The 19,935-nt window shown below is 39.9% G+C and overlaps 1 protein-coding gene across 1 annotated transcript in view; it reads left to right on the forward strand.

The window, feature by feature from the left end:
* Positions 1–2,642: 2,642 nt before the first annotated feature.
* The window catches only part of PRR16 (proline rich 16), a 266,776-nt gene continuing 249,483 nt past the window's right edge, over positions 2,643–19,935 (forward strand). The window contains exon 1 of the mRNA XM_037147845.2: positions 2,643–3,002. Within this exon, the coding sequence (XP_037003740.1) occupies positions 2,844–3,002 (159 nt within the window). The 5' untranslated portion in view covers positions 2,643–2,843. The remainder of the gene's footprint in view (positions 3,003–19,935) is intronic.

Raw genomic sequence — 19,935 nt, forward strand, 5'->3', positions numbered from 1 at the left:
CTAAACAAACAACCACTAGATGATCTCCTATAATTATTCAATCTTTCCTACTGCAAAACTCAGAAAAAGATGAATAAAGGGACAGAAAGAATAAAATGCTGGGTGCACAATCACTTCTCTACATAAGACCTTCCTTTCCTATTTAGAAATATGTTATTCTAAGATTATAAGTGATATGGTTTGTATATGTGTCCATTTGTAGCTAGCATTAGTACATAAATTTATGGACAGGTTCATCAGACATTTTTTAGGTGTTACTTTTGCTGTTTGGTCCCCATAATTCAGCTTTGAAACATCAACTATACTTATCTTTGAGAGAGCATTGGATGAAGCAAAGGAATAAAATATTTTCCATAAGAGTACTAAAAATTAGGGAGTAAATAAATGTTACTTATGTCCATGTGTCCTTTTCATCCTGCCCCTTTGCCCTAAATATTTTTAACTTTTTCTGTACAATTTTCTCTTTTATGAGTATTTTACCCATGCCTCCTTAGTGACTGGAAGACAGTGGTAGCTACCACTGCTGGGACCTACCAGCTTTTCAATGTGGGTTTGGAAGCCCACTTTACCTTTTCCCTTTCAGTTAATTCCATACCATACTTAGATATGGATACAGACAGGTGATGGCCATTATTTAAGAGCAGATGATGTGGGTGTGGATGGTGTGTTTTAGAGTAATAATTATGATTTGATTTTTAAGCCAGAATAGTTTAGTTCATCAATAACAATGAATATCATAGGGCAACGACTTGCTTTTTTAATCTTTAGTGAAGGCAATTCATAGTATAATGGAAATATTTTAATACTGTAAATGGGTTTTTATCTTCACAATTCTTCCTTAAAGTTATTCGACTTTGAGGTCTTGGAACTTACCTCTTCACTTTTGCACAATTGAGATCAAATATTCAAATCTTGGGGAGCAGCACCTCTTTTTTTCTGTCATTTATGACCATTCACCTTTATTCAGATATGAAAAATAAGAATATCATTAAAGATCAATGTGGGCATTTGTATACCTGATAGAATTATTTTTATTGTACACCTTCGTAAAACAATACATATTTTTAAAGAATAACTTGCAGAGATAAAAAGAACTTCAAAAAAAATCTATTCTCCCAACCTCAGAGAACTCGGGAATATTACTCCTTTAACCCTTGTAACTATTTTTTCTCTTTTCTCCTCTCCACTTTTCTTACTGCGCACTGGCTCTTTTACTCTTTCTCTATTTCAATTCCCTTCCAGCAGCCTTTGTTTTCCACCTCTGTTTCCACTGATTTTTCAACGCTGTTATTCTTTTGAGACCATCTGTAAATTTCTATCTTTAGTCCTGCTGTCTCCTTCTTCTTTCATATTTCAAATATGACTCCCGAAGATTGTGTCAAAATGAATTGTTCAGAATGACGACGGTGATTGATTATGATGGACTTAAGGAACTGGGAAGAGGACAGCTGTCAAGATTTTCATCTAATAGAAGTGTGTTGGATAAACCTGGGGTGTGAGGAGCAAGTAACAGAAAGCCTTACTAAGACATGACGCAAATGGAAAACCTAATAAAATAGTGATTTGCAGTAGTATTTACTGAAGAAAATAAAACAAACCAGCCTGCCAAGTTAGTAGCTAACAACACATGAGTTTGCTACTAAGGAAATTAAAACTTGAGCTAATAAGAATGGTAGCTGCCTACTGAGAATGAAACGGAAGGCTTCCTATTACCTCCCCTCCCTGAATCCTTTGGACAGAACGGTCAGAAAGTCATTTCCTATCTATTTAGTAGCAAAAGACTTGAAATGGAAAATATATATATATATATAGAAAAAAGTCGGAGGCAAACTCTTACTCAGCTCCCTCAAAAGGAGATTCAGACAGGGTATTTTTTCACCTCCGGACAAAGCATTCATCAGCGTAGGTCAGGGAAAGAGGAAGGACAGTTAAAAACATGGAAAAAGACAAAAAGCTGTCTCAGATAAGTACAGCCAAGATGACTCATACAGTCTCCCAGGGGGGTTTTGGTGTGGGTACATCGAATTAATAAATCCACTATTAGCTTTGTGGAATCCACAGGGCTGGGCGACCTCTTTCAAGAACTCTTGATTTCATGTTTCTAGGGAGTGAGGGGTCGCTGTTGGTGCACCCCCCCCCCCCAGCAGAAGTGAGAACACTTCTTTTGAACTCTTAGTCACTTCCAGGATAATTGGAGACCTTTAGGGCATATTTCGGTCCTGGATAAACATTTAGAGTCGCTTTACTGACCCTAAATCCAACTCCGGACCGGATTTGTGAGTTTTTCTTTATTGATCTGAGAGCGAGGTGGGGATCCCGGTGTCCGCGGGCGGTGAGGCAGCGGGAATCCAGGCTGATGCGAGAAGACGCGCGGCAGCCCGCGACGCTGAGGGCAGTTCGGGATCGAGCCCTGGGGGTGGGCACGGCAGGAACTTCGCTGCCCGCGCCCTGACGCCCAGGTGCCCCGGGAGAGGTCCCGGAGCGCAGCGCCGCGGCGCCGCAGCCGACAGCCCCGGGGCCCCGCGGCCGGCCGCGCTCACTCCCCGGGGCGCGAGTGCGAGTGTGCGCGCGAGCGCCGGGCGGCGGCGGGAGGAGGCGCAGGCGCGCTGCTCGCCCGTCTGCACCGGCGCCGGGCTCGGAGCGCCGCGGCTCGGGGAGTTGATGGCAGCACCGCAGCGCGGCCGCCGGGCCGAGCGCCGAGCGCAGCCACCCGCCGCTGCCCAGGGAGCGTCCAAGATGTGGAGGGACCCGGGCGGTAGCGGTCGCAGCGGCGCCAGGGACCGGGGCGCGCAGCAGCCTCCGCTCTCCTGCCTGTGCTGACCTGCCTCGTTTGGCCCCAAAGAATGTCAGCCAAGTCCAAAGGGAACCCCCCCTCCTCCTCTCCAGCCGAGGGACCCCCGGCAGCCTCCAAAACCAAGGTGAAGGAGCAGATCAAGATCATCGTGGAGGATCTGGAATTAGTCCTGGGCGACCTGAAGGACGTAGCCAAGGAACTTAAGGAGGTGAGAAGCACAGGGGTGGGGAAGGAGTTCGTCGCCTTTTGCCCCCGCGGGGTTTTCGGTCCGTTTTTCACTGGGAGCCGCCGACTTCTTAACTCTCAGGAAACTATAGTAAGAAGCCTGCAGACGGACTTTCTTTGCTCTGGCGACTCCTGAGAAGAGTTGGTGCACTTTTTAATTTTTTTTTTTTAATCAGGAAGAAATCAACTAGTGTTTTAATCGATGGAACTGGGATGGTGGGGTGAACGCGCGCGTGTTTCGATGTCTGTGTGTGTGTCATGTCGGGGGAGGGGGATAACGGGGGTGTGTCGACAGAGGAAGACGCGAGCAGCCCTGCCGGGGCGTGCGAGACGCCCCTCTCCTGCCCTGTTTCCCCCCCGGGTCCTTTGGCGAGTCACTCCGTGCCTGGCAGCCTCCTCCAGCCCGGGCCGAAGGGGGTCCGGGTTCCGGGCCCTGGGCCAGGCCGGGGAGGGCAGCTTGGGGGACGCTGGGCTCCAGCTCTCCTCCCCGGTTTCCGAGCCCCGCTGGAAGGAAGGCGCCCTCGCTGCTGGCAAGGGGAGCCCAGACTTGGGGACGTGGAGGGGGTCCGGGACTGTAACACTTTCGCAGTTTCTGAGGCATCCCTTACCCTCTTCCGAATGTCGCTCCTAGTAACTCTGGGCCTCTCCCCCCCACCCCCTTCTTCCTTCCTCCCATCTTGTCGCCACTTGGCGTTGAACCTGGGAGCTTGGCGCATTAGTGTATGTGTGTGGTGCGTGTGTGTGTGTTGCGCGTGTGCCAGGGTCTTGCCACTAGCGTCCTGGCTCTTGGGATCCTGGACTGTTTTGCTTCTTTCCCGCTCCCCATCTATTCCTCTTCGCTGTCTCCCCCCACCCCTTGTTATCCCGATAGAAAGAAGCGGAGGCAGTGTCAGGGCTGAGGCTGCGTAAACCAGGCTGCCGCTCCGGGCGGGGGCGCAGGCTGGCTCGGGAGGGGTGGGGTCTCCGCGAGCCTGGCTGGCAGCTGGTGGAGTGTCGGAGCTGGTGGCGGAGTCTGAGCCCGGAGTCTGTTCTGCTACCGAATGGGCGCCTGGTGTGGTCCTCGGTCAGGGAGTCCGCACCCCGCAGTTTCTTCCGAGCTAAGACTAACTTCTAGGGTGGTGCTGCTGGGGGAGGGGAGGGAAGGGGTGGGCGCTTCGTCTAGGTCCAAATTGTAATCTTGTTTCTGAAGCCCAGTGGGAGGAAATTGAGGGTTGTTTGGATGCCCGGCCTCTAGAAATTAACCTCCTCTACCAGTTTCCAATCCATACGTGAGGCAAGAGCCCCTCCCTCCCTCCCACCCCCACTCCGTCCTTCCTTTCCCTGGTCTTCATTACCTCTATGACCAGAACTCTGTATTTGTTACCAAATGCAAGTCTGTCAAAATGGCCCATTCCTGGGCAGAGTTCTGTTTGTCACGGCAAATGCCATTTCTGTAGGTGTTCCGCAGACAGAACATAATCCTTACTGAGGTCCTGAGAGTGGAGATTGGTACAGGTGATAGATGTGAGGGTAGAACTTGTTCATGTTTGCGGGGCTTCTTCTCTAGGATCATTGCTTCACAGCCGTTTGACAGATGGTGAGGTTATGCATTGAAATTCAAGGCTAAAGATGCTGTTCGTTTCTTTGTTATTCTTTAATTTGACATTTTTGGCAGGCTGTGTTTTCATCCGAAACATCATGGCGTTGTAAAAATGAACAAATTTGGGCATGTTCCTTTTGGCAGAATCGTGCTTTGGAGTTGTTGAGGTTTGTGAGGTGGGGGACGACGTGGGAAACCTGCATCAACACAGTAAATACGTTACTGTGTTAGCCAGGAGGCTGCGCTTCAGAGAGGGGCAGTCAATCAAAACTCTGCTTCGGTGGCCATAGCCTTCCTTACTTACGATGTGTCACTCTACTCCCTGCTGGAGACGGAATAAATGACACGGAATTGCATATGGTCTTGGTGCTGTCTTGCTTCATCGTTCTGTAAATATTTGGAAATCAGTTAGACCTCTAGTGAAACTTTTAACCTCCCTGAGGGTCTTGTGTAGAATCACAAAGAAATACACCAGGGAGTCTATGTATCTGTTCCTTTCACTCTTTCTGTGTCTTCATTGACTGGAGAATATTTAAGGAGGGAAACGGTTTATAAAAGGAACGGAAAAGCATAGATAGTGTACAACCAAGGAATGAAGGGATCTGTCTTCCTGACAGATAGGAGATAAAATTTTGCTTGATGCTTTGGAAGTTTGGTTGGCTGCCAGGGCCAGTAGGGGTAAAAACCTCACCTGGAACAGTGACATTTGTAAGTGATAAATGGTGGGGTGTGATTGTGAATTATTTATGGGAGGATATCGTCATCCTAGGTTTGCACATGGAACTGTATTATGGTATCTGAGTCTCAAAACATCAGCCATTTATGTAATATGAGTGATAGTTATTTTGAGGACAAAAAATTTATAGGGCATATGTAACCTATGACCTTTTGCAGTTGTCCAGCATTTCTCTTTTGAAGACAGTGCTGCACATGTGACTGAGCATGCCTGTGATGTAGTTTCTAGTGGAGGAGAAAACTTTGTTAATTACAAACCTTGTTAGTTTCTATACCTGTGACTTATAAATACAAATGCCACTGTCAATTTATCTGTTTTTATACTCAATATTCTGGCAGCATGTCACTAGTATATACTAAGTATAAACTGTTCTATTTAGAATTCTAATTCCTTTATTGGCAGTGCTTTTAGGCCTTAATATCGTTTGATATTAATGAGCAGAAAACTTTTATTAACTTGTAGCAGAAATTATAACAAAATGATATGACTACATCACTATATCAGTCAATATGATATTTATTCTAATTTTCTGCTTTTTTATTCTATCTAAAATACAGTATATTTAATTTTGCATAAACTCTGCACCAACAGTATTGGGATTTTGTTTGAAGTTATTTTGAAATAGCTTTTCATTTTAGAAGTTTTCTGGGCTTTGGTCATCTGAAAATTCAGGTAGTGTGATAGATTTGGACATAATAATAGCTTCTGGGAACACTGAAATTAGTAACAAAACTCCATAATTATTTCAGGTGTTTTTATGACTAGTTATTTCATCATTATTCAGTCATTTACAATTAGATTATATATTGGAAAAACAGGAACAGGATTTCTAGAAATTCTAAAGGCCATCTTACTCTTCCCTCAGAATTTAGAAAAACCTCAAACAACTTGACTTTCAGACATAATAGGGGTCTTTTGGTCTTTTGTACTACAATGGGAAAACATAGTAAAATTCAACATATTTGTTCAGCACTTACTATATATTATGTTATTTTTTTTATTGTTACCAAGATGATTAAGTTATCATTTCTAGCCTCAGTGAGCTCAGAATGTTGGTTTGGAATGCATTTATTATGTCTTCGAACATCAGTAGTGTAAATAGGCATTACTGCCTTTGCGGCCACTCACTATGATCTAATAAGTTTGCAAAAAGTAAGCAGAATTGAGAAAAAGAGTGAGCATATGTATATTAATAAGCCAATGCTGGCTGTGTACTTAGTAGTATGATAAGCCTTTGGTGAATAGAGTAGAGGATTTTAAAAGAGGAATTTTAAGAAACCATTTATTCAGATTGCCATGATTAATTAATACAACAGGATCAATGTCTCAGAGCCAAGTGTTACAAGTAAATACTGGAGATTTTTATGAAGGATAAGATTTTGGGGGGAATGGAAGGTCAAAAAAGATATTTGATCTTTCTCTGGTATGTGGATCAGATTTGAAAAGGTAGAAAGGAGAGGGAATTAACAGGAAACAGAACCAGGAATTAACAAGAAATTAATCCATATTGTTTTTTTCTACACGTGGAAAACATTACTGGTGAAACTCTAGAGTTTTAGGGATACAATGAACTATTACTGGTTTTCAGCTGTGTAGTGATTGGTTCTTAGAAATGTAGGAAAAAAAGAGCTTTTTCAAAATAGTTGTTAAGTAACCTGACATCTGTAGGTACCAATTTACCAGTTCTTTTACAAAAATCTCACTGGAGACCTGCTTTGCATCAAATGTTGGTGTTACTATGGGATTGCAGATCTCATTAGTTAGAGAGAAATTGAAGGGTGTAATAAACAGCCTTTTATCTGGAAACAAAATTCATTGCTGATTCAGGTGAATTCTGTTTGGGTTTAGACAGATTATAACCTTGAACATTTTTCTCAGTGTTTCGATTTATGATTTTAAGGGGCAAGGCTGATCTATGGGTTGAAGATATGTATGGCTACGTCTTAGGAGTCGACATGACTCGTACATAGGAGCCAGGGAACCAGTTAATATTACTGCCCTGGCATCACTCACGGACTTCTTGGTGGGAAGCTGTGTCAGCACTGGCTGTGGCTGTGGATGGCAAAGCACCTGTGAGTTTTCATAAACAAAACCAAATTCAACTTAAGTTCCATTTTGAAAAGCTTTAAAACCCATAAGAAACAATTCATCCGAAGGCGGATTAAAACAGAATTAACAACTATCTTCAATACAGTTTTCTCTTTTAGTATTCTTTTTTAATGGTTTATCTACTTGCACTTGTGTAGTTTATTGCTCTAGGTAATCCTACCAAATATGTTTTGGTTAATGAGTCCATGCACATAAACTCAATTATTAGATCAAATTATAAAGAATAATGTGTGGATTGTTTTCCAAGTTCCAAAGTTATGAGTGGATGAAATTTCTCATTTCACTCAATTGTAGCAATAGCCGTTTTTCCTACTCAACTGTCTAACCCCCAAACTGGAGGGTATTTACCAAATGCTAAAATGCTTTTTAACTTTTCTTAAGTATGATGCTTAACCTGTTACCGAAAAAGCAGAATGGTTCTGAGAAACTGAAGATAACCAGTGACTACCTTTCAGTGATTCTATTGCAGAGGCCGAAAACCCTCGGGGACTCAGAGAATTAGCTGATGAGAAATTCCAGCCGCCTTAAACTAATAATAAATCTTTGCTTCAGGCGATAGAAAAGTAATAGACAATAAAACCAATCTAATAGGTTTTACTGTTACCTGGATTATGTTTTTTTTTCCTACTGCTCTGAGGATCTCAAACTATAGCGTAAACGATAGAAATGCCAGTTTGAAGAAAATATATTTTTTCAAACAAATTTAACTACAAAACCTTCTACAGAACTAATCATGAAAAATGTCTTAGGCAATTTTTGAGAATGATGCAGTAAAATTTTGATAGGCTCCTGATTCAGTGCTGATTGAAGTGTGCACAACTGACATCAAGCTGAACAGAAAATACTAGAAATACTAGAAAACAACAAAGAAAACTTGTTTCTTTGGGAAATAAAGTTATTTATTGATTTCATTAAGACTTTATTTTTATAGGGCAGTTTTAGGTACAGAGCAAAATTGAGTGGAAGACAGAGATTTCCATGTAACTCTGTCCCACACATGTTCCTTCCTCCCTTATCAGCATCTCCCACCAGAGGGGTACGTTTGCTTACAGTTGAGGAGCCTGCACTGATGCATCACTGTTACCTAAAGTCTATAGTTTACAGTATGGTTGGTTCACGCCTGCTCTTGTGCATTTTATGGGTGTGGACGTTGTATAATGACAGGTATCCATCACTGTGGTGCTGTACCTCTTCATCTCTCTCCCAACCCAACCCCAAAGATGCTAGCTTTTTACAGAACACATTTCATTTTTTTCCTAATTTCAGAAGCAGTACAGTATACTATAAAAAGCTTGGGGAAAAAATCTCAGAATCATAAAGGAAAAATAAAAGTTATCCTTAATGCCACAAAAAATAAATTTGTTGAACACTTGGCTATATTTTCTTTATAGTTATTTGGTATGAATACTTTAGCATAGATAAAGCCATATAATATTATAAAGTGATATACAATGATTTCTGTTTTCCTGAATAGTATTAGATCATAACCATTATATAGATGCACTATAAGTTACTTTATAGTCCCCATAATATTGGGCATTCTATTTATTTTCAAATGTTTATGGCTGTTAAATATCACTAAAAAGACAGTTTTGACAATATAGAAGTGGCTAAAAGAGAGTTTACTCTGTACCTGATATTCTTCTAAATGCATTTATTTATATTTAAATCTTCTAATCCTCAAAACAAATATTTAAGAAAGGTACTACTGTTATTTCATATTACAGATAAGAAAACAGAGTCCAGAGATTAGTCACTTGCCCAAGTTCACTTAATTTTAAGTAGAGAAGTGAGGTTTCAATGCCAGGCAATCTATTGCTAAAGTCCAGGCACTTAAGCACTACGCCCTAGGAAACCAAAGCTAGCAAGCACTCACTACTGCAACTCTAAACAAGAACCAGAAGGTAACATTAACTGAAATGAGAAAATAGACATATCTAAGACATATCCAAGTCAAAGTAGACTCTCAAAGTGACCTGTAAAATAAGGACAAATATTGCCTTATATGGTATCAACAAAAAGTCTCTGCCACCTGACTAAAGTCAACAAGAGAACTCAACCCAGGGTGTGGCAAAAGGAGGAACTTTTTTCAAGTAAGTAGTTTGCAAACCTGAAAAATTCAGCTTGTGGAGGCAACCAGAACTGCACTCCAACAGACAAAGGGGTGCCCACTTTTTTATAGAGAAACTTAGTCTCTGTTTGGTCCCCCCCCCCGCAAATGAGGGATCTAAATTTACACAATCTGATTGGTCCACCTATCACTGTACTCATTCATTGGAAAGACTAATTCTGATTGGACATTATGGAGCTGCTCTCTTTAGTCAGTAAAGATGCAAATAAGAATATAGTTATGCAGTTCTCATTAGACAGGGTAGGTCTCTGCCCATTGGTTGAAAGACAAAATCAGGAACTTCTTTGTAGGAGTTAATGCAGATGGCAGGAGTACAGTGCAGGAGGCTGAAGGCTTAGTCGGTAGCTTTTCCCTGAAATTCAGCATGGGTGAGAGCTCTTTCCAGCACTGGCTGCTAGACTCTGATCATGAATTTGAGCCCCGTTAACCTTGAGGAGTCCTTGGCAGGTAGATTCCTTCTTGAGGTTCATGATGGCATGAGCCATTTTTAGTTTTGAAAATGAAAGGACATGAGAATTCCAAAGGAATTAAGCTTCTAGATTCTAGGTAAGAAGTATGAACATTGCTAAGACAGAACTTATATTTATGATTTTTGTTTTCCCTCCTCCAACTTTCCAAATGCTACTTCAGTTTGCAAAGTTTACTTTTAGAATACTTGCAGTGAGTCAAATTATATACCTAGGCCCATTGTGCCAGTTACTGTGGTGTTTGGCACACTATAAATAGATTTTTAACTACAGATAGCATATGATATATTCATCTAGAGAAAGCAAATTTGATTATTTTTAACAGGTATTATATGCATGCTAACAGATTGGTGTTTATTTACTTCTTTCATAACATCAAATGTATCCTAAGATTGCAAGCTGTGTTCATGTGACTGAAAATTACTAGGTTAAAAAATATGTCAGTCAAGTGAATTGTCTTCTAGTTGCAGTGATTCTTAATTCCACCCCCCCTCCCCATATCCTAGAGCCCTTTGAAAATTTATAAAATTGTAGATATTTATCCTAGACCAAAAGCTCATACAAAAGTAAGTCTTTGCAGATGTTCCGGGAATCTTGGGAGAGAGAGAATGACTCAGGTGAAAAGAAAAAAGTGACTAATTACCTTTCTTTTTCTTTTTATGTTTTTTAGCTAGTTACTTGAGACCAGCTCCATAATCGTACCGCAATTGTTTGGTTCGCAGGCCCATGCTCAATCCACTGAGCTATACCAGCCAGGGCAAAGATTTATTAAATTCTTGATATGTGTAAGACACTGTCATGAAGACCATAAAGGATGCAAACATGAATAAGCTTAAGAGCCTGTCCTTGAAGGAAGCCCCTTCCAGGAGGCTGAACTTTCCGTGCAGTAGGGTGCGAGAAGAAACTCTACAGTGATGTAGAATGTGTAAAGGGCCATGAGAAATGACTCCTCCAATTCAGAGATGGAAGAAACATTCATCTCACTTTCAATTAAATCAATTTAATTGATTTTCTCTATGTGAATGAATTCTAAACTTCGTTTAATAAGATGTGTAGTAACTCCTGTAATAATGCATCTAGGTTTGGGGATGTGAGGGCAAGCCTTTCAAACTCATGCTTATGTTGCTTTATTACTGCACATTAGCTTATTCTTAAAGATTATGTTAATACATTGTAACATTTCGGCACTTATTACTAATACCAGGAGTTACTTTCATGAAACATGTATCTCCCAATGTTCTTTTCAATGCATTTTAAAACAATTAGCCACCAGTTATTGCTTGCTTTAAAGTTTATTAAAATAAATCGTTTTACATACATTGTAACAATCAAGCTTTTGTAGTTTTGCATTCTAACCTAATTTGAATAAAAAAGCTAAAAATTTATGCAGACTTCCTGAAGTAGGTAATTATCGTTACTTTTTAACTTTTGACAATAGTGAAAACACTATCAGGCAACCATAATTAATTAAAAATAACTGTAACTTTAAAGCTCAAATATCAGAGATAAGTTTGTGTCTATTCACTTAAATGTAAAGTATAAATTTGATTATTCCTTGATTAGATAGATCACTTTTTAATAAATGTTTAGAAATACCTTTTTTTAATAAAAGGAGAGTTTTGAAGTGACACAGTGCAGAAAGGTAAGATCTGAGACTCTGAAGCCGAGCTCTGTGGTTTTGAATTGCTGTACTGCACATAATGGGCACATGGGCTCTGTCTGTGCCTTCGGTTTCTTCCTAAAACGGCATTGGTGATAATAGTATGACCTAAAGCAGAGGCCGGGTATGGAGATTAAAGGAATTAATATATATGAAGCACTTAGAACAGTTCCCATGGACAGAGTGAGCGCCATAGGTATGTTTGTTTTATTGTTATTATTATTTGCATTTATTTGAGCCTTTTTTTTCATTTATTCAACAAATAATTGTTAAGCATCTACATATATGCTAGGCAGGCAGTTGCTGGCGATATAGTGGTTCACAAACTGCACCAAATTCCTTCATGGAGCATACACAGAGCGTGGGAAGGGCCTGAGGAAGACAGACCAACATAATGAGTAGCAAATTATGTGAAATCCTAGAAAGTGACAAGTTTGATGAAACAACAGAAGATTGTAATGGGGTGAATGGCGATGGTGAGGAGGTGCGATTTTAAATCAGGTGGTGCAGAGTGAGTCCTATTGCGGAAGTGACAGGGTGGTGTCAGAGGAGGGGCTCAAAGGGGAAGGGGCGTGCCTGGTGGGTATGGGGGGCGGGAACACTCTTCCAACTAGAGGGCACAGCAGTCCCGGACCCCATGGTGGGCATGTGTCCCACGTGTTTCCAGAAGAGCAAGGCCAGTGTGGCAGGAGTGAGGGCGAGGGGGTCAGGAGGGCACTGGGGGACAGGACTAAGGATTTCATGTTTTTCTCAGAGGGAAAAGGGGACTTTGCAGTTCGGGGCAAAAGGATGAACAGACGTGATCTACTTCCATCTTTTTCTCCTTTAGTCTCTAGTTCAGGGTTTCTCAAACACAGGTCTGTTGACATTTTCAGCAGATAATTGTTCAGAGCTGTCTTTTGCTTTGTATGATTTTTAGCAGCAGCCCTGGCCTGTGCTAAAATGTCAATGTGGCAATTGAAAATGTTTCTAGATATTGCCAGGTGTCCTCTGGGGGTGGGGAGGGGAATCACCCTCATTAAGAACTAATGCTCTAGCTCTTCCTTCTTATTTCATATTAATTAATATTGCTTTCTTTGCCCCCTTTTGTTTACTTATGCTTTTATTTGTTGTTTATCCATCAAGCATCAGGCTTTTATGTTTCTTTCAGATACTGTGTTCTCTCTGTTTTTTTTTTTACAAAGCATTATCTGCAGTTTTACTTACCTTTACCTGATTCTATTTTTTCCCTTGAACATGCTTTTAAAATGCACCTTCTCATTTTCCTTTACCACTTGCCCTACCTCCTTTTCCATTTTTCACAAGGAAATACAAATTACACTGAAAAACTGTAAGGAATTTATGTACACACGTCTATTTTACAGTTTCGGTGGGGGGAGATTCAGAAGGGCTGGTGGGAGAGGCCAATGCTGAGTTGCTTGACTTCTTGCCACTGTTAGTTCCTGAGTAAGGTCTTTGGCCACCTTGACTGTAAGGAAAGGCTTTTCATCTCATCTCTCAGTCAGTCTTAGGCGCCTCCTGCCTCTTCCATTTCTGTAGAGATGGGAGGGGTGTGAGGTTATCGTGGCACACATTGTAGAAGAAATAAGGTGACGGTGATGATGTGATGATGATGAACATGATGAACAGCTGCTCACTGCTTACCAGAAGCACTTCGGAGTTAACTCATTTCATCTTCACAGTTAACCTTTGAGGTCATTATTATCCTACACAGGGAGAAGCTGAGACAGTAAGGTTAACGTAGAGAGCGAATGATTGAGTTGGACTCTCGATATTCTCTTTTGTGCCGTTGTCCGTACTGGCTTCCCAGCTCCCAGCGGCAGCAGAGTCACTGCTGTTTTACAGGCTTTCCACTTCCCTGTGCTCTGCCTTCTCCCTCCTCCTCTCCCTCCTCTGCTTCATCTGGCACTGTCCCCTTTCTTGCTCTTTTTGTCTCCTGCTCTTCCTGTTTTTCTTTTTCTTTTTTTTTGCTTCCTCATCAGCTTCTTTGATATACCTCAGTATCTTCCTCATTTATCAGTTTTTCTTTAAATTTCTACTATATGCAGAGCAGTATGTTAAGCAATATAAATAAAATAGTGAACAACACATATACGGCCCCTGCTGTCTGAAATTTTGTACTAGTGGGGAGACATTAAAATAATAGTAGAAATAATACTTATTAAGGAGCGTTAAAGGCTATGGAAGACAAGTGGAGGACACAGTACGAGCATGAACTCGTTTGGTAAGCTTTGTCTATTCTCATTAAATGGGCTTTCAGATTGGCCGCTTGCTTCTTTCCTACTGCCACTTCCCTGATCCCTGTGCAACTAATTTTGTGGATGTTGTTTCAATAGCCCTAGAGCTAATCTCTCTCTTTGTTCTCTGCCAGTTCATTCCCTAAACACTGCCAGGTTAATCTGCTAATGCACTGGTTTCTTCAGCACATATCCACCCCACCCCTTAAGAGATTACACCCTATGCTCTTTATCCTTAAAATGTCAGAAGAACAAACCCAGCCTTCCAGCCAGAAGTCCAGCAGTATGTTTTCCTGTTTGGCTTTATGTGTCTTCTCTTTAGTGAGTAACACAGAGACCATCCCACACAATCTTGATATCACCACAGTTTTTACTTGACTTGAATTCTGTGCTCTTCAAGTTTATGGTCACGATGCCACTACCTTGTACTTGCTTATGTTACCTGACAATGGTTCCTTGTCTGTGCCTTTTTGAAAAATCTATTAACCTTTCTCTCTTAGTCACTGACCATGTAATCTTCTATACAACATTTTTAAAGCCTCACTCTTGTTATCTGCTGAGGAATTTGAACTTGAGGATCCAGCTCTGAGTAATACTGGTTAAGGTGCTCAGGGCTAAAAGCCCATCCGTCCACTTGTGCATGAGACACTGTTCTTTTTCATCTACTCAAGAAAATAACTACCCATCTTCCCCATCTCTCTTACACCATCTTTTTCACTCTCTACAGATGATACCCATCAGTATACAAATTAAAATACAGACAATAGTAAAATCATATCTTGATCCCACTTCCCCTGAAAATTATCACCCTGCTTTTTAGCTTGACTTTACAAACAGCTTAAAAGAGTTGTCTGGCTTGCTATTTACTTCCTCCTGTTCTGTTACACCCACTTCCATCAGGCCTAACTGTAACCACTACATCAAAACAGTTTATATTTGTTTATATTTTCTTTTGTTTCCTTTGTCCAAGGAGATTTACCAGAAGAAGATATTGCAGTGAGAAATGTCCAAGATTTTACTATGTATGTTTATTTCTAGGGTTTTTATGGTTTCACATCTTAACCTTTAAGTCTTTAATCCATTTTGAGTTTCTTCTTGGGTATGGTGTAGGAACATGATCTAGTTTCATTTTTTGACACATATCTGTCTCATTTTCCCAACACTATTTATTTAAATGTTGTGTTTTTAAAACCCTCACCTGAGGATTTGTTTATTGATCTTAGAGAGAGAAGAAGGGAGAGATGGAGGGGGAGACAGGGAGAGAGAGAGAAGCCGTTGATATAAGGCAGAAACATCTCTCAGTTGCCTCCTGTGTTCTCCCTAACCAGGGATCAAACCTGCAACCTAGGTACATGCCCTGCCTGGGAATCAAACGCACAACCTTTTGGTGTACAGGACAGTGCTACAACTAACTGAGCCACCTGGCCAAGTTAATCTTCTGAAAATTTGTATGGAATCACAAAAGACCCTGAATAGCCACCACAGTCTTGAGAAAGAAGAGCAAAGTTGGAGGAATCATGCTACCTGAAAACAGACTATGCTACAAGGCCATAGTAATCAAAAGAGTATGGTGCTTACGTAAAAAGAGTCACATAGATCAATGGAACAGAATAGAGAGAACAGAAATAAACCCATACCTGTATGGTCAATCAATATTTGACAAAGGAGGCAAGAATATACAATGGGGTAAAGACAGTATTTCAGAATATTTGGTGTAGTTCTTTGAAATGCACCATTGGTATCTTGATAGGAATCGCATTATATGTATAGATTGTTGGGGGTAGTGTGGACATTTTAATGATGTTATTTCTTCCTATCTATGAAAATAGTATATGCTTTCAGTTGTTTGTATCTTCTTCAGTGCCTTATAATTTTCCAAGTCTTCGAATGCACATCTTCCCCAATGCTTGTTTATTGATTTATTGATGATAATCATTCTGAGAAGTGTGAGGTGATATCTTATTAGGTTTTAATTTGCATTTCTCTGATGATTAGTGACATTGAGCATCTTTTCTTACTGTCTGTTGGCCATCTGTATGTCCTCTTTAGAGAAGTATCTGTTCAGGTCCTTGACCCACTTTTAATTGGATTGTTTGTTTGTTTGTTTTTTGATATTGAGTTGTATAAGTTCTTAATAAATGTTGGATATTAACCCCTTATTAGGTGTATCATTGGCAAATATGTTCTCCCATTCAATGGGCTGTTTTTTCATTTTGTCTGTGGTTTCCTTTGCTGTGCAAAAACTTCTTAGTGGAGAAAAGGGAACCCTCATGTACTCTTGGTGGGAATGCATATTGCTGCAGCCACTGTGAAAACAATATTTTTATAAGAAATTAATAATGGAACTGCTTTATGACCCAGTGATTCTACTTCTGAGAATACATTGTAAGAAACCTGAAACAGTAGTTGGAAAGAACATATGCACCGCTGTGTTCATTGCATCATTATTTGCAATAGCCGAGATTTGGAAGCAGCCCACGTGCCCATCAGTAGATGAGCAGATCAAAAAGCTGTGGTACATAAGCACAATGGAATACAACTCGGCCATAAAAAGAAGGAAATCTTACCTTTTGTGACAGCATGGCTAGACCTGGAAAGTATTATGCTAAGTACAATAAGCCAGTCAGAGAAAGACAAATACCATATGATTTCCTTTATAAATGGAATCTAATGAACAAAATAAACTAACAAAAATAATACAAACAGATCCAGAGATACAGAAAACAGACAGCTGTCAGAAGGGAGGAGTGTTGGGGGACTGGATAAAAAAGGTGAAGGGATTAAGCAAAACACAAACAAACAACTCATAGACACAGTCAACAGTATGGTGAAGAGGGTAAAGGGGGATGAATGGTGATGGAAGGAGACTTAACTTTGAGCAATGAACATACAATACAATATATAGATGATTATGATAGAATTGTACACTTGGAAACCTATGTAATTTTATTAACCAATGTCATCCCAATATATTCAATAAAAAATGTTTGATACGTATATAAAAAATCTGTCTTTATAAAGGTTGTCAGTGACTTCATGTTATTTAATCCTATAAGCAATTTTGACTTCTAATCTTATTTAAAATGTATTTCGGCAGCATCCCCCAGTCTTTTCAAATTCTTTACCTGGCTTGAAGAATGCTATGTCTTCTCACCTCACAGGTTTTTCTTTCCTATTCTTATCTTTACTTATTCTTCCTTTGGGATGTCTGAGCTAAAATTCTGGTCCTTTAAAAAAAAATTGTTCACACTTAACTTCTTGGTGTTTTAACTTAGTCCTATGATTTAATTCAATTTACAGGTTCCAACTGTGTATCTCCAGTCCAAATCTTTCTTCTAAACTTACATAGTCTTCTCTACACAGTCTTCTCTACATTTCTCCTTGGATATAAGAGGTATCTTTTCTTTAGCATATCCAAAAGTGAACCCGACCTCCTCCCTACCCCCAAACCTAATCCTTTGCAGTCTTTACTGGGACAATTGATAGTGTTCTTATCCTTCTGGAACTTGGACTCATTATCAACTCCTCCTTCATGCATTGTATATACAATTCATCAGAAAGTCTGGTTGGCTGTATCTTCAAAATGTTTCCTGAGACTGACCAATTCTTATCCCTGCCATAGCTACCACCCGAGTCTAAGCTCACATCTTGTCATTTGGTTTGGTACAAAATCCTTCTTACTGTTCTTCTTTCCTGCTTCCCTAAGGTTTTTTCCAGCTCAGGAGCCAGGGTAAATCTATTACCACATTACTTTTCTCAAATCCCTGTAGGGACTTCCCATTTCATTGAAAGTCCAAGTGCTTACAATGATTATAAGGCTTCAAAACATTTTCCTTCTTCCCGTTATCTCTTCCCCTTTCTTTCTTGCTCCTTTATCTCCAGCATGCATGAGGTTTTTCTGTTTCTTGAATATTGTGAAAATTTCTTGCCATTAGTCCTTCTAACTCTTAAATTAATTGAACAATAACATGTAAAAAAGATTTTGGGTACTGTTTAAATGAGTTTTAATCATCCACTGTGTCCTTAAGAAATAATGCAAGCAGTTTGTTGCAAAAATTCAATATTATGTAAAATATTCAATAACTAGGTAATAACAGTGTTTGGCTACTTTTTCTTCTTTTTCTTTTATGTACTCCCTCTAGTGTTCAAAAAGATGAGTCCTTATCATTAGCTTATTCAGATACTGAAGAGCAAATGTTTATGTAGAAATAGGGCATTTGTAAATTGATATATATATTTTTACTTAGGTGGTTATAAATTGTCTAGTTACTGAACTTTCAATATATTATATGAAAAACATATTCTCTCTTCCCTTACCAGTGGGATCTGACCATGCCTTTTTGTGTGCATATTTTCAATCTGTTCACTTCAGTCTGGGACAATATTAAACTTCTCTGTTTAAAGCCTATACAATATTGCAGATTTTTTCTTCATTATTGTACTTGAAGTCTAGGTTTTAATAGGGCCATCCGAAATGTAAACAGAAAGTTTCTGCTAAATATATGCAAAATGAAAAAAAACTATATTGACTAGAGGAGTGTCTTTGAACATGGAAATGAAAACATTTAGATAGTTTATGTCATTTGCGTTAACATATTTAAATATTATTTAAATAAATTAGTTTCAGAGTACCTTAATAAATAACCAAGATGGTTCTAGGAATAACAAATAAGTAAAAAGAAATAATGTATGCTTTTGTCATTTAATATAGAATATTATTAATTGGTTGCCTATGTAGAAGAGAAGATAATTTTATTGTAAAGTTAACTAAATTACTACTATTTACCGATTTTAAAAAATCAGAGACTAGTAACAATATGATTTGACTCTGGGTTGTGGGCACACAATGAAATATACAAATCATATATCACAGAATGTATACCTGAAGCTTTATGACCCTGTGAATCAATGTCACCCCAATGGATTTAATTTAAAAATTAAGAAAAACAAAAGCAAAATCAGAGACTAGTGTTTGAAGTTAATTTTTCTAAACTGACATAATATTAACTTATATTGGATTAATGTAGTACAGTTTTTAAGCCATTTTGATTCCTATTATTTCAATTGTTTAACTTCAAATGAAGTAAAAAAAATAGAAAGTATAAATTGCTTTCAATGACTTTCAGAGACATTGTTTTCTAAGCTGTATCTACTCTCTGTAAGTACTTTGATATTATAATGATGAATGCATTTTAAAATGGAATTCAAAACTCAACACTTACCCTGTGCATTTTTAGGGGAGCATTATATTCAACACTTGAAACTCATTCATAACAAGTTATAATAAATGTCCTTGGGGAAACTTACATTTTTAAAAAAATACAGAATAATATGGCATAGTTTGGGAACTGCTCTGCCTGGTTTCAGGAGCTGTTCCCCCCCCCCCCCCCCCCCCATAGATAAGGCTGAGTGAGCAACCTCCTGAATGCAAGCCACGAGGAGACAAAGCTTGTCTCTGGTAGCACACACTGCCTCGACTGACTTACTCCCCTGCCCCCAGTGCTTGGTCAGATAGTCAATGACAGGTAAGACCCCTCAGAGGGGGGGCAATCTACGCCAGACACGATCACTCGGGAGGCCATCATGGAAGGACTCTGGGGAGCTGCAGGAAAGAGGGAGTGATGGACCCTCACCCTCCAGCTATTCTGACATAGCCCAGTCCCCATGTCCTCTGGGGGAAGAGCTTCCTGGCTCTAATCCAGTTAAGCTTGAAAACCTGTGATGGGGAAGGCAGTGCAGCCTTTTGCCCGGCTAGAGCGGGATCCAGGGTGATCTGGCATAAGAAAGAATTCCTAACAATCCTGTGAAGCCTGTTTTGTTAAGAATGTTTTTAGTTAAATGGTAAAAGCCTGAGCAGAAAATGAGTTTGTTTTCCCAAAGTCTTATAGCCCTTTAACTAATAGACCCTGACTTAGAAGAAGCCCTAATGGTTCTTTGTATACCATCTACCTGACAATGATTAATAAGTTGTACCTGAACTCCTGTGCAAAAAAACCA

The sequence above is a fragment of the Artibeus jamaicensis genome, unplaced genomic scaffold (assembly GCF_021234435.1).
Source record: "Artibeus jamaicensis isolate MK-2021 breed Jamaican fruit bat unplaced genomic scaffold, CSHL_Jam_final contig_402, whole genome shotgun sequence".
NCBI classification, from domain to species: domain Eukaryota; kingdom Metazoa; phylum Chordata; class Mammalia; order Chiroptera; family Phyllostomidae; genus Artibeus; species Artibeus jamaicensis.